The following is a 15,000-nucleotide window of genomic DNA, read 5'->3' as shown; positions in this document are numbered from 1 at the left end:
TCACGTGATTGAATTAAGACCAATAACACCATTTAGTTGATGCAGTGTCCTCAAAGCAGGGAATTCTTTGCTTCATGTGCTGTACTAATTTCTTTATTATTGGTTAATATAGTGTGCCTTAACCCTTCCACTCCTTAACTGGTCTTCTTATTAATTCAAAAACTTTTGAATTCTGGCCTGTTATGCCATTGTTTGCCACACTGGTGTTGCTTTAGGTTTGTTCTGAGGAACTCCAAACTGGAGAAAGCATGCACTTACCAATGGGTTTTAATATGTTTTGTTCTGTGAATTCCAAATCATCACTAGTAAGTAGGTAGGTAGGTAGGTAGGTAGGTAGGTAGGTAGGTAGGTAGGTAGGTAGGTAGGTAGGTAGTAAGTAAGTAAGTAAGTAAGTAAGTAAGTAAGTAAGTAAGTAAGTAGGTAGGTAGGTAGGTAGGTAGGTAGGTAGGTAGGTAGGTAGGTAGATAGGTAGGTAGGTAGGTAGGTAGGTAGGTAGGAAGGTAGGTAGGTAGGTAGTAAGTAAGTAAGTAAGTAAGGAGGTAGGTAGGTAGGTAGGTAGGTAGGTAGGTACGTAGGTAGGTAGGTAGGTAGGTAGGTAGGTAGGTAAGTAGGTAGGTAGGTAAGTAGGTAGGTAGGTAGGTAGGTAGGTAGTAAGTAAGTAAGTAAGTAAGTAAGTAAGTAAGTAGGTAGGTAGGTAGGTAGGTAGGTAGGTAGGTAAGTAGGTAGGTAGGTAGGTAAAGTCTTTTTTTAACAAGGGTAGCACGATGTACAATACAGTGTCAGCAAACATCAATTCTGTCTTCAGCTTTGCAATTTTTGCTGCTGTTTCGGCTTTTCTATTTCACACTGACGAACTGCTTGACAGCCCTTCCGACTTTCGACTTACGCGTGTAGAACCTGACCCTGAAGACCTGAAACTTTCCTTGTCGTGTTTTAGCTCTTGAATTTTGGAGTTAATCCTCTTAAGGGCATCTGAGTGTTGTTTTTCCCAGGTTTCAAATTTCTCCATCGCAACATGCCTTGCAGTTGAATCTGTTTAAATGGCAAGATCGAGCTGATCCTGGGCCCCCACTTATAACTCCATTTTTGTTTCGAGAAATGTTCTTTCGGTTTGAAGGTTATTCGGATCTGCGGTATCGGCAAGGTGACTTTCGATTTTATTTATAATAACTGCTTCCTCCATGCTCTTTGAGTGGGCCGCCTCTGATCTTCAAGTAATTCTATTTTATATGCCTGTTCCCTGTCGTCTGTTTATGATCTCTGTTTTCTTCGCTGGTCTCCAAATCTTTTTTATCAGTCTCCATTATTTCGTTCGATCACAAGCATCCTCAGTTAGCTAGAATCTTTTCCTACGGTTAGCCTTTCGACAAAGAGTTTTTACTGTAATAGATTTGCATTTATGTTCTCTTCTTTATATTGGCACGGAGGAGCGTTTACTAACATTTTAAGCACTATTCTTGGGATAGGTTTAAATTCTTTATTGCACTTGAGAAGACGTAAAAACTGAAAAAGCAATTTGGAGCGTGCGACAATTACAAAAGATCCGGAAGGAATCATTGAACTGTGAAATCGACACGAGAAAACCGAGCAACACTAATACAACAGAGACTAACACGAAATCATTGAACAAATGAGACATTTTTGATGATAAACTAATTACAGCAATGAAATCATACCTCTTTCCTCCGGTTCAGGGCTAATCTTTATCAGTGAGGAAAATCCTAACTTATGGTCCTTAATGTCTGCACACCCTTGCCCAAATGTTCTTTGACCTTAGGAGCGGAAATCGCCCAATGACAAAAACGGAAATATTGTAATGCAATCCTGTACAGTAGATTCCTTATCGCTCATGGATACACATTGACGCCTGTCACTGAGATAGGATCGAAACCATGTTAAAGATGTATTGTCTAAACCATAAGCATGCAATTTGTCCATCAGGATAACATGATCAACCATGTCGAAGGCATTGCAGTAATCAATTAAGACCATGCCACTTGCACAATCATTATCCAAGTTAAATAACAGTTCATCTATAATTCCAATCAGGGCAGTTTCTGTACTGTGAAGCCTCTGGAAACCAGATTGTTTAGAGTAGATCAAATTGTTTTCACAAAGATAGCTAGTAAGTGAGTCATGTACATGTTGGTCTATTACTTTAGAAAGCACAGGCAAAACAGAAATTGTTCGATAATTATTTAAGTCCTCTGAGTCCCACTTTTGAATAAAGGAGAGACTTTCGCAGTCTTCCAGCGTTGAGGAAACGAGGCTGTATTGAAGGAATGATTTATTAGCTTGGCAATAGACGGAACTACTATAGGAACGGCTAACTTGAGCATTCGTGGACTGAGCTTGTTGATACCACTGGCTTTGTGTGAACTAATGCTGTTATTAAAGACAGTCAATTACCTTGGCCTCTGTAATAGGTGGAATGGAAAAGAGCATGTTATTATCCTTTTTAAGAGTGGACAAAATTGATCAGTTCAGATATGTCAAAGTTTGTTTGAGGAAGTAACGACCCGAATTTATCGGCAACATATGTAAAATGAGAAATAAACTCGGACACGTGTGGACTGATTAACCATTCCTGAGATTGATTTAATTGTTTTCCATGTTCCTTTAGCACTGTTTACATTTTGCTCCAGTTTAGAGACGTAAAACTCAGCATATATGTACTTCAATCAAAGTTTAATAAAGTTGTAATAATTGATGTGAATGCCAGATGACCAAATTTAATGACCTAGCTGTAAAATCTAAAGTTAATAACACATGAAGAGGAAAAACTGAAAGAGTGCTTTGAGCTCAACTATTTATCTTAATTCCTCCCCCACATGTTGGAAGTCCTAAGTGGTACATGTATCTCTACTTGCTTGAAAATGTTCAATCTTCACTGTCAATACTTGTTACTTATTGTATCTTTGATGCCTTGTAGTTTACAAAGGAACAAGTTGCTCTAAAGAGGTGTCGTTTGGAACTGAACTCATGTAACAGAAAGCGTTGGCAACAAGAGGTAGAGATCATGAAGAGGTTACATCACCCAAACCTTGTGTCGGCTAGAGATGTGCCACCATCTCTGGATGTCAGTGATGATGAGCTTCCTCTGTTGGCCATGGAATTCTGTTCTGGGGGAGATTTGAGAAAGGTTAGAAAACTTGCTAAAGTGAGTAAAGTATAAATCATTGAACTGTCTACAGCTTCAGCATGAATGAAACAATGATGAAATGGTATATGAAATGAATCATATATGAACTGCGGATATGAAATCAAGTGAAGCTATGACCTTCGCAGTTATGAGCGCAATTTTTGCAATTGCGTAGAGAAGCCTGAAAAATTCAGGACTTCAACGGAGTTTGAACCCGTGACCTCGCGATTCCGGTGCGACGCTCTAACCAACTGAGCTATGAAGCCACTGACGTTGGGAGCTGGTCATTTGTGGGTTCTAATGGTCCCGTGAGGAATGAAACAATGATCCATTTCATATACCATTTCATCATTGTTTCATTCCTCACGGGACCATTAGAACCCACAAATGACCAGCTCCCAACGTCAGTGGCTTCATAGCTCAGTTGGGTAGAGCGTCGCACCGGAATCCCGGGTTCAAACCCCGTTGAAGTCCTGAATTTTTCAGGCTTCTCTACACAATTGCAAAAATTGCGCTCATAACTGCGAAGATCATAGCTTCACTTGAACATAATTCCCCTTGTCAAAAAGTTTAAAGTTCTACTTTGTTCGAATTACTAGAAGGTATGCATTTATTTCTTGTTATTTGCATCAACCTTTGCTAATGTAGGAAAAAAAGGTAATCTTCACATTTATTGCCGATGCTATTCATGTGATGATGTTTTTGTCAAAGCAAGGGATGAGACAGTCGTAGACCAAGAAGTCAAGGAGTACGAAGGCCTTAACTACTGGGAAAGGGTGTAGTGGGCCTGGTCACTGTTTTTCTATTCGTCATTATGTTTTCTGCTCTGTGGATTGGTCATTTCAAGTTAATAATTGTGTCTGGCCATAAATAAGTTGTGCACTCCTGTGAAAGACTGGCATACCAGGAACTTATGTTTTTGCTAGTTGTGACTGTAATAATTATAACAAATTTAAAATAGTTAAGTAACAATATTTATTTGACTTTTTGGATGTTTCACAGGTTCTGAATGCTCCAGAGAACTGCTGTGGTCTGAAAGAAAAGACAGCTTTGAAAATTTCTGCTCATGTTGGTAGGGTTATTGTAGATTAATGCACCATGTACATGTACTTCCAGCTTTATCAATACTGTAGCTTTACTAGCTGTGGGCAGTACTTAATACTGAAATCATCATTGTTAAATCAAGGCAATTTCTTTCTGAGAAAACTTACGACATACTCAATCTGAATAATTATTTTGCAGCATACTGAAGTGACCAGGCTGGAAAGCTCCCCCACCCCAACCATCAGTAATCACTTGCAAGTAATAACATATGGGGTTATCAGAGAATTAACAAATTGAAAGTGGTTCAACGTTGTCTGTACTCTTATTGACAACGATATTCGTCATCACAGTAGTCGAAGTATTACGGACTCACAAGGCAGCCGAGTGAGTCCACAACATTTAGTTAATAAGAGTACAAATTCGATTTGTTTTTTACCACAATATTCAACGCCAAAGAAAGTGTTTATTTTAGAGCGTAACCAAAATCATGACATAAAGAAAGAGCAAGTGTTATCTGTAACTTTCTCGCAGTATGATTGATTTATTTCCAAAAATTAGCATCCCTGATTGGCTATTACATTGCGTTACAAATTGACGCGAGCATGACGAAAGCAGCATTGTCTAGACTCTTATCGACAATGGCAATTAGCCAATCAGATTGCAAGATTACAAGCAATTGTGGTACAAAATTAAACTATTCATCTGTAACTGTTACTTTAAGGGGTGAATGGACTTATCTTAGTAATTAACCAGTAGATGGTTATAATAGTCTTGAGAAGGTTGAGTAATCTAATCATAAGACATTAAAACTGACAAAAAATAAAAATGCAGTTCCATATTGAATTGCATTTAACTTTAATATTATTACCGGTAGTTAATGGCATGATTTTCAATATATGTTGAACTATTATTTTTTTATAAGGCAATTTTACTGTCACGCAAGTAAAATGTAGTTAATGGATCATGACAATAATAATCTGTAACCCTTTCATGGTCGCTCTGTTTTCAATGTAGTGTTTGTGCTGTCTAGTTGCCAAGGTCGGCTAAGGATTTATTGTATTCTTGCTTCGAACTTCAAGGCTTTGTTGTCCCTAGCAGGCTAGTTAGGGTAACACGACATTGGTGCTATTTTCAAAACTCTAACACTAAGTTCTCTCGTAGTACAGCTCTTCCGACTGGCTATGCCAGCACACATTTGTCTAGCTATAAAAGCATGTGAAAACTATTTAGAGATCATTTATGTTCTGTTGTTAACACTCAATGTATTAGTGTGGTTTACCATTTGTTTTTTTTTTTTACAATGGCTCACTGCCCTCGCCATTCTCAGTATGTGAACCGTCCGTCTGCTCGGGGCGAAGACTTCACTGCGCTAACAAGCGAAGTCTTAAAACGCCTTCTCCAAGCTATCAATCTTCCCATTGTGGGCTCCCAAGGCCAGCTTCTCGCCCGTCTCAAACTGACCTTGCCAGTCAAGGCGACCAGACCACCGAACCTACAGAAAAGGCACACGACTAAGGTCAAAACACACCAGTTAGGGCAACCCATGAGGAAGTCCACCACGAATCGAACAGACGAGGACCTGCAACCTGTCCGGCCACCCTGGTTGACAAAAACGAAGACAGCACCCTCTCGAACAACGTCTTCTTTTCTTCTATGGAGGAGATGATTGAGCTTGGTCCAGAGCCGGTTGCTTTCTGCTCACAACCCACCACAGTGTTCAGCCTGCAATTGAGGATCTCATGTCCGAATCAGTTCGCTCAGCTTTGTCCACATTTCAAACTTTGTCTGCTGCCCACCTTCTGTCCTCAGCCAACCAGAGCTGTTGCACTCCAGGTATGGCCTGTCCTCTGGGTCTTTCAAGGCCATTAGACAAGTCTTTGAAGAACAAAATCCTCAGGGGTGAGTACATTGATTTTGCGGTACTTTTGCCTGACAACTTGTATCAGTCCCAGACTCCTGCAATCCAGTTGCGCTTGGACGACTCATCCTCAGGCCCCATGGGTTCTCCAGTCACCATGGTGTGAAAGAAAAAACCTGTCATTGACACATTCCAGAAGTGGCTAGATGCTCATTTGGCCTACATGATAGGCCTTGTGTCTGCCTACCCACGTGGGGCACTCGAGCTCATAAAGTACCAGCAGATAATTAGCAGAGCGGTCACTAAATTTAAAGGTCTGGCCTGGTTATCATACGACCAGCAATTCTGTCGCTGAGCGGTTTGTAATTTATCCCTAAGCTTGGATAAAGTAGACCTCCAGCTGTGGACAGTGACTTTCGCAGGCCTAGCTAAGCCGCATTGGAACATTTGCTCGAGCCCCTACCATGCTGAGGATGTCTGCCCTTCTGCTGACCTCAACAGGAAACCACGGCAACCCCAAACCATGTGCTTAGATTTCAACAAGCCTTCCGGTTGCAGATGCCGTAATTGCAGCTACACGCATGTATGCCGCCGCTGCCATTCTACCAACCACGCCACCCCAGACTGCCCCCAGCAACGCCAGGAAGTCCACTAAACCCAGTGAGCGTGGCAAGAAATAAAGTGGAGCAGTAACGGTGCAATCAGAGGCCACTGGTATCCTCACTGATTCACCCCTCCCTGCCCTTACCTCAGTTCCAATGTCACCCTGTAGGAGTGATCCCGAAAAAGCACTCGACCGAGTGGCGCACTATTTATCACCTCTCCTACCCCTAAGGCGCCAGCATTAATGAACACATTCCTAAAGACCCGTACTCTCTTAGTTATGGTCGGGTAGACAACGCCATTCACATCCTCCAATCCCTGGGTAGGGGAGCTTTTCACCCTCTTAGGGAGGAAGTTCTAAGGTATGCTTCTTAGGGCCTGGCCACGACCACCAATTGGGCCTACAGCTCTGGGGAATGTCCATTTTTAGAGGAGGTGTGCGTGTGCGGAGCACCATAGCTAAGAAAATATGGTAACCCATGGATTTGAGAAAATTTGGTTTTATAGCCATGACGTCATGAAAGTCGGTACGTACCTCCGTCCCTCCGCCCCTCCATGTATGCCAATGTGACTAGTATCACGTAACCATATCACGGGCTCAAGTTTAGAGCTCATAGCCTATTCTGGTTCTAAGCCAAGCTGGCGTGTTTCAATGAAATACATCGAATTGTAAATGATCTCGTTTTCAGAGATAAAGTAGAATAAATAAAGTACGATCTGTCACATCACGAGCTATAGTACGTCTGTGATTTCTAATTTTAGCGTGATTGCTGTTCGCTGGCTTTGACAGTCGACTCTGAAATGGCTTTTTTCCTTTTCCGTTTGCTTGCTGAGGATTTGCTTGTTTTCTTTTCAACCTCTTGCGATTCAAGAAAAATTAATTGCCTAACTGGTGAATTCGACAGTAGATTTTGCTGGAAAAACCGATATCACACTCATCCCTTTGTGATTCATGCAATCAGTCGGTTTTTCAGGTGAAATTAACCGTGGAATTCACTAGTTAGGCAGCAAAGAAAATGTTACATAATTAAGCAATATTTCAGGGAAAACCAAAAGGCGGACAGTTCCAAAGCCTTTTATTTTCACTAATCCTACAGCCAGTAAAAATAAACAAGCGTCTGTGGCTTGCCAGTGACGCCACAGGTTCTCCTTGCCATTCGTCCCGTCTTGCACGCATGGCTTAGTCCCCAGGACTTTTCTGTGATTTGGATGGGCTGCCTTCAACTTAGCCTTTTTCGTGTTTCTCCGTTGCATTGAGTTTACATGCAGTGGAGTTTACAAATTTCGCTCATCCGTAGATCTCTCTACTGATTGCATAACCTTTAATCCTAACCTGGCACACCCAAAGCGCATGACAGTGTACCTAAAATCGTCAAAGACTGACATTTTTGTAGGGAAGGGCATTCTCCCACTATTTGGGCCGTTGTAGCCATGCAAGAGTATGTTCTCTTAGCTAGGCAGCAACCGGGACCTTTGTTTTATTTCCAGTCAGGTTGTTACCTTACCCGGGGTGTGGTGTCCAATCTCCTTCGGGATAGTACAAGGGTGACCGGCCTTCCCTATCGGAGCCTAAAAGGCCATAGCTTTCGTATAGGTTTGGCCTCGGTTGCCACCACTGCCGGCTTGCCTGACTGGCTTACAAAAGTTTTAGGTTGCTGGTCCTCAGATTGTTAATAGCTGTACATAAGAACTCCTCAATGTACATGTACGTTAGAGTCTGACGCTCCCAGGATGGTGGCCGTTTCTGGACACTTCTCATCAGTCTCGTCTCGTCATGGTTTCCATGGTTTCTTTTGGCTTGGGGGGATGCATTGCCTCGCTTGCATTGGTGGCGGTTAAGTCTGTGCAGCGACTTCCCCCAAGCTTGTTGGCTGCTTTGCCTTTTGAATATCACCTGCTAATCGATGCTCTTGTCCGATCCAGCACATGCTGTTTTGCATTCAGCTTGTAGTGCTGGGGAGATAAGTGAGGTTTCTTTGTCACACAATCGCGGGAAGTCGCCGCACAGGCTAACCTAACGCAAGGCAGTGCCCCCCCATTAACTCCAACTGGAGTCAATGTTTGCTCAGAACTAGTAGTTAGCATGCAAACATAAGGAACAGAGACATTAACCACATATTTTAGCCCAGGCTGTAAATTTTTGCATAACAAAATAGCTGGAAGAAAAACTTGCTTCTCTTTTTTAACTCCATGTAAGCTGGGGCCATGCACACTCCAAGGGCAGAAGCATACTTTACGTGCCAAGCACAAATGAAGGTGACAGCAAGGGTCACCTTGCTTTTGGAAATTGATAAATATATTATGTAATTTATTAATGTACAGAATGTACCTGACTGTGCATGAAGGTTTACCAAGGATAGTTAATTATAATTTGATCCTCAAGAACCAAAGGAAAAAAATGCACTCAATCAATGCAAGGAACCGAATAATTCCCATCTGGCAGAACAGAACAATTTAAGACAGTTCCATATATCAGAAAGTAAATGTATTAGGTTTATATCAAAGGGAGAGCATATCATCAATATACAAATTGCAGGAACATCCCATTATCTTACAAATAATTGTTGTTCTACTGGTGGTCTTTTTCAGCTGCAGCTGTGGAGTTTCTTCATAGCCACCGCATTATTCACAGAGATCTTAAACCTGAAAATGTTGTGATCAGTTATGTTAATGGAGAGGTGAGATAAGAATAACAGAAAGAAAATGCATTGAACTTCAGTCAGAGTTTTTCTATTCAGAATTTTAAGTTTTTAGCACACCTTTGAATGTGGAATCTTCCTCATTGTCTTTACAGTAATTACCCTCACTACAGGGCATGAGTTACATGTACAAAAGGAAACCTAATCAATTAACAATTTTTCCATGCGCACGCATTGGATATGAGATGGTACATGTAAATAGCCAATGAGGTGCTTAGTGCTGAGTTGGCTATAACCAATCTCATATCCAACAAGGGCAAACTCCAAAAGTTTGGAAGTACGAATTACGAGGGGAAAAAGGGTGGAAATCCGAGCGAAATCCAAAAAACTTGATGAAGATGCGATGTTGTGTAATACCTGGGGGTCAGACAGACGCAGGCTCATCACAAAAACGTTTCTTACCTTTTCGCGTATCTAAACTTTCCACAAAAACTTTTTTTTTTGCTTTATACCGAGAGAATTTCCGTTTTCCGGTGAAAAATTTTTTAGTTTAGCAATGCAAAGGGCCATCATTTACCATATAAGGTCAAACTAAGGTAGTATATGAACTGATAACCGAGATTGAGTGAACCAATCAGAGCACGGGAAATGCATTACCTGAGGTTGAGAATTTATAAGATCCTATTTTAAGAGAGTCTTTTTCTGGTGCTATTCAGCTGCCATCTTGTCACACATACTCAGACAGACATACATCTGTTCATTATCAGAACTTAACAAAGGTCATACAATAAATGCCTGCACAGTAGTCTTGCTAGGCTTCAAATTATTTTGCTTTGGTGGCAAAAGGCTTTTGTGATTTACATAATATTGTCATTTGTTTATAACTGTTGTCCCTTCAGGTGGTTTATAAACTTATCGATCTTGGCTATGCAAAAGAACTGGATCAAGGGAGTATGGCTACGACCTTTGTGGGAACTCTGAAGTATCTGGTGTGTACCTGTGAATTTCACTGCCATAATTATTATTTATTAATACTTGGGAGTCAAAACCAAAACTACTCTATAAGGCTATGTATGCTATGTAAATCACAGTTTGCATATTTTCCTTCTTTGAAAAGAAATAACTGCGGATGGATTTATGGGTCAACATAGTTTAATTTCCATTGATTTATCACAAATATATAGAGGATATTACATGTACACGGTGGCGAGAACATAAAATCCATATCTTTGAGCTGTGTTATTTTCTTTTGTATTACATGGACAGTAAATTCTGTATGTACCGTGCACTGGTGCCTTGGTTGAGCATCGAGTTGTCATGCGAGAGGTTGTGAGTAAGACTCCGGCTGGACTAACACTCAGGGTCTTAAAATAACTGAGGAGAAAGTGCTGCTTTTGTAATTACAACCGCAAATGGTTTCACAACCTGTTATCAATGTTCATAAACCTGTGGGATGTTAAGATCTCACACACTAGTTGAAGAGTGGGGCATGGAGTTCCTGGTGTTGTGGTCTGGCCTTTTCTTCAGCAATGTGGTCAGCTTGGCGTAATCTTCTGAGTGGACTACTGATTGATGAGACCACATAACAGCAAAACAGACAGTAGTCAAATTGAAGGAGTCCCAAGTGCTGAAACTGACAAAACCATACATTGTACATGGTAGAGATGAAAAAGCAGGCTTAATACAAATACTGGGTATTAATACAAACAAAAAGGTGGGAATGGTGATGTCGTTGCTCAATATGACCACTCGTGTTACACACATGTATGAAGAATACTCTACACTGTTCCTTGTGGTGGTTGAATTGATTCTGTGAGTGTTTTAAGTTCCCATTAAGTTCCGGTAAAACACTCCTGTCTGTATAATAATGTAAAATATCAAAGTTAACAATACTGTATTTCCAAGTTACTGTTTTCTTCCATCTCAAGTCTTTGTGTAGAAGCATTCAGATACAAACTGTACATGTTGTTTTACTTGCATGGAAATGTAACATGACTCACCTTCATTTGAATGACTTTGCATGAAGACTCTTTTTGAAATGAAAGCAAACAGCAACTGTTACACAGTAATTGAATTTGACTTTGTGATATCCAGTCTTCAAGTCTTCAGTCTCTCATCATCATCATCATCATCATAATTACCCTGCACTCATTAAAACATCTAATCCCAATATTGTACCTTTTTTGTTGCACTTAAGTTGCCACGGAAACCATGCACACGTGACAAAGAGCTGCAAAATGAAAAGAAAAATGGCCAACATCGGCTTTGTTATTTTAGTAAAAATGAAGTGCAAAAAGCCCAAAGCAAATCATCAATGCCATGAAGAGTACTCGAACCATGATGAATATTGTGTTTTTTTTTCGCTTTTAGGCCCCTGAACTACTTGACAAAGTCCATTATACAAAAACAGTAAGCAGGAAACACTTTGGGACTTGTAAATAAACGTCTTTGTGAATCAAGGACCTGCAGATTGTCTTATGCCACCACAGAAGTTCACTTTTAATTGCTCTAAAAAGTAACAGTTAAGCTCTAAAACTGTGAACTTAAAGCTCCTCTAGGTTGTGTGAAAATAAAGTATGTGCAATGCATACATGTACATTAAACTTCATCTGCCAGAAAGTCTGCAACTTTTAACCCACTGGCATCCAAACCGGCCGAAAAAGGCCAGACTTAGTATTTTACTCTGTCTAATGCCAGACGATTTTACTCGTCAATGGGGAACTCCTGGGAGTCAATGGGTTAATAACTCACTGAAAAACTATGTCCCCATTAAGCTTATTAGAGGCATATCAATTTCAATTGATAAGGTTTTGGAAGGAGATTGTCTAACAAAAGGGATATGTGTACTATGTCATTTCATCTTTGTTTCACACTATTGACAGAAATGTACATCACAACTATTTTTGTCTTTGCAGGTTGATTATTGGAGTCTTGGTACAGTTCTGTTTGAATGCATTACTGGTACGAGGCCATTCCTCCCTGAACTTTCTCCAGTCAAATGGTAAGAACTGTGTTGCAAATTAAAGAGATCTGCATCTTTTTGGGACATGCCATCCATTCCAAGCTTTCCCTGTGTGAATTACTTGTAAATATTGTTTGATTCCAGAATAAAGACCATCGATGTTATTTTGCTAAACTAAAGTCATCTGTCTGAGTAAGAGAAAGCAACCCTATTAAGCTTGCTGTAATTTGTTGTTCCTAGGAACGGTTGCAAAACGTTTTTCCACAATTCTGTTTAATGCATACTTTTCTTTTTCTCTCAAAAAAGAAACGACAGTTTTCAATTTACAAATTAAACATGTTTCGACATACTCATGTCATCTTCAGTTGCAAATGAGCTTTTTCAACGGTTGTACATTTGAATTTATGTTAAGGTATGTTGCAAAATTACGTGAACTTGCGTACAATTTGAATATGAAGTGTGAAATGCGCAGAAAACAAAAATAGCACACATAGCAATAAAATAAAAGACAAAAGAGCTACGTAATTAAAAAGAAAGAGACAAATCTAAATGCCTCAACTGCTGATTAAGGATGGGATTTTCCCACTTAATGTGCAATGCCTCTTTGATCTTAATTTGGAATTTTGAGGCGGCAGAATCTAAGATCGTGAAACATTCTGTGTTACAAGAGTCATGACAGGCCCTAGATGACTGCAGGTGTCTGTAAACATGTGAAGACTTGTCCGCCAAGAGACTAAGACAGCCTAAGACTAAGACTTATTGACAGCTTCCCTTCTTTGACAGGCACAACATAGTTTGCAGAAAAGGATTGGATGATATTTGTGCCTTCTTTGATGTTAAAGGTAAGTTTGAGGACAGTACTGTTGATTGATATCCTTTAAACAAAATGGAGTTGGATTGAACATCCTGAAACAATTATATATAAGGGACCTATATGTTCATAATATGCTCTTTTACATTGTACATGTACGTGTAGTAGTCTGGGCAAACCAATGTAAGAGATACTAGTGACAGCTCACTGACATGCCACAATGTAACATCATTAATTTTGGTTTTGATGAAAAGTAGCACTGCAAAATTAAATTTGAAGGTGTTCTATGACCCCTTCAACAATTTGGCTGACTTTACAGAAACAGTGACTTACGCATTGTGAGAGATGTGTACCAAGGCACACTTAATTTTAGTAGATTTTGAATTATGTGAAAAAAGCTTTTAAAAGTCCTACATGTACTTAAGTTTAAAAGGAATAAATGTGTTGTTGTTTTTGTTTGCATGTTGCCCCATTCACACTGAAGAGGCAATTAACAGTTTAATGAAATAGGTGATTTGCATGTTATGCCATGACCACCACGTTGGACGGCGCAAGTTATTGATCTAGATCTCCTTACAGCTTCTTTTGTCAGTGGATCATCCAGCATTTGTACATTTTGCCATAATGTTACAGGTGCTATATCAGCGTCTTTAGAGATCGTTTGCAAGCCTCTTATAGTGGAAACTGAATAAAACAAAGAACACAAATAAATGACGTCAAAATACAGAAATTAAACTCTGAAATGATTGAAATAAACTTGCATCAATTGATGATCCAGAAGTAAACAGAAAATTAGTGATAATTTAGAGGTGAAACTTAAGACAATGGAAACTAGGGGACAGAAACATGGTGTGCTGGAGATAAATTTGCTCCCAGGATCATCCCACTGGGTCCCTGAGATGTAGTTCAACACATGTAAATTTCTTTGTGGTTTGCAATAATAATTATTTTTCACCTGGTCTCTTTACTATCTCATTTTACAGTGTAATAAAAGTTAACTCCTGAACCACCGCGCATTGATGAGTAGAATCATTTGGGATTGGAAAGAGTAAAATAAATAAATAAATAAACAAATATCGTTTATTCCACTTTTTGCAGTAAAATACAACTGAATTGTCAAGTGGTAAAATTAACAATTACAATACTATAATATACAAAACAAAACTAAGAATGTAGAGGTAACAGGATCACTCGTTTTCTTGGTTCTAATGTAAGGGCAGAAAGACTTTTCATAGCCAGATCTAATATTATATTTATTAAATCTATAAGTCTCTTTCCCAAGAGTCAGTGGGTTAATGAACAGATTGTTGTGGATGGATGTAGAGGTTGTTAGCCCGTTGACTCCTGAACCGCACCCATTGACGAGTAAAATACTCTGGGCCCGGTTGTTCGAAAGCCGATTAACTTAATCCAGGATTAGCGTAAACTTTTGTTTCAAGTTTTAACTTTTCGGTGAAAGTTTCCTTTGCTTATTTTTGTTTTTCAAGATTGACTTCTTCTAATGTAAAGTTTTGCCGAATATCAGCGTTGAACCGCATGTGGAAGTAGACTCCTTGGTTAATTTTTAATCTGGGATTAGTGTTAATCGGCTTTTGAACAACTGGGCCCAGTCAATGGGTTAAACCAGGAGAGAATTGAAACTTAAACCAAACCTTGAAACAGCCTTTGTATTTCCCTTAGGAGAGGTACAGTTTTCATCTGTCCTGCCAACACCAAATACTCTATGCAGGTAAGTGACAGGGATAGCTTATCGTTGAGCTCATCCCAAAATTGTAGTAATCTGAAGATCAATAATGTTTGACTCCTTTTATGAGCATTGGGAATCATTTTCCTATGATGACTTTGGCATTTATCCCGGTTTAAAGTGCTTTTACCTGCTTTGTCAAATTCCCCATACTGTGGAGTTTTCCAGGTCAACCACTGTATCGAGATAGTTGGTCT

General features: G+C 39.8%; 1 protein-coding gene across 2 annotated transcripts in view; it reads left to right on the top strand.

Annotated features, from left to right (window-relative positions):
• The window catches only part of LOC138000002 (inhibitor of nuclear factor kappa-B kinase subunit alpha-like), a 48,437-nt gene that overhangs the window by 9,474 nt on the left and 23,963 nt on the right, over window positions 1–15,000 (top strand). For both annotated transcript variants that reach the window (XM_068846103.1, XM_068846094.1), the window contains exons 3-10: window positions 2,933–3,142; window positions 4,145–4,214; window positions 9,237–9,325; window positions 10,186–10,275; window positions 11,657–11,695; window positions 12,202–12,287; window positions 13,032–13,090; window positions 14,740–14,788. In XM_068846103.1, the coding sequence (XP_068702204.1) occupies window positions 2,933–3,142; window positions 4,145–4,214; window positions 9,237–9,325; window positions 10,186–10,275; window positions 11,657–11,695; window positions 12,202–12,287; window positions 13,032–13,090; window positions 14,740–14,788 (692 nt within the window). The remainder of the gene's footprint in view (window positions 1–2,932; window positions 3,143–4,144; window positions 4,215–9,236; window positions 9,326–10,185; window positions 10,276–11,656; window positions 11,696–12,201; window positions 12,288–13,031; window positions 13,091–14,739; window positions 14,789–15,000) is intronic.

Source organism: Montipora foliosa, chromosome 1 (genome assembly GCF_036669935.1).
Source record: "Montipora foliosa isolate CH-2021 chromosome 1, ASM3666993v2, whole genome shotgun sequence".
Classification (NCBI taxonomy): domain Eukaryota; kingdom Metazoa; phylum Cnidaria; class Anthozoa; order Scleractinia; family Acroporidae; genus Montipora; species Montipora foliosa.
Note: the sequence above shows the minus strand (reverse complement) of the source record. Positions and strands in the feature narration are given on the sequence as shown.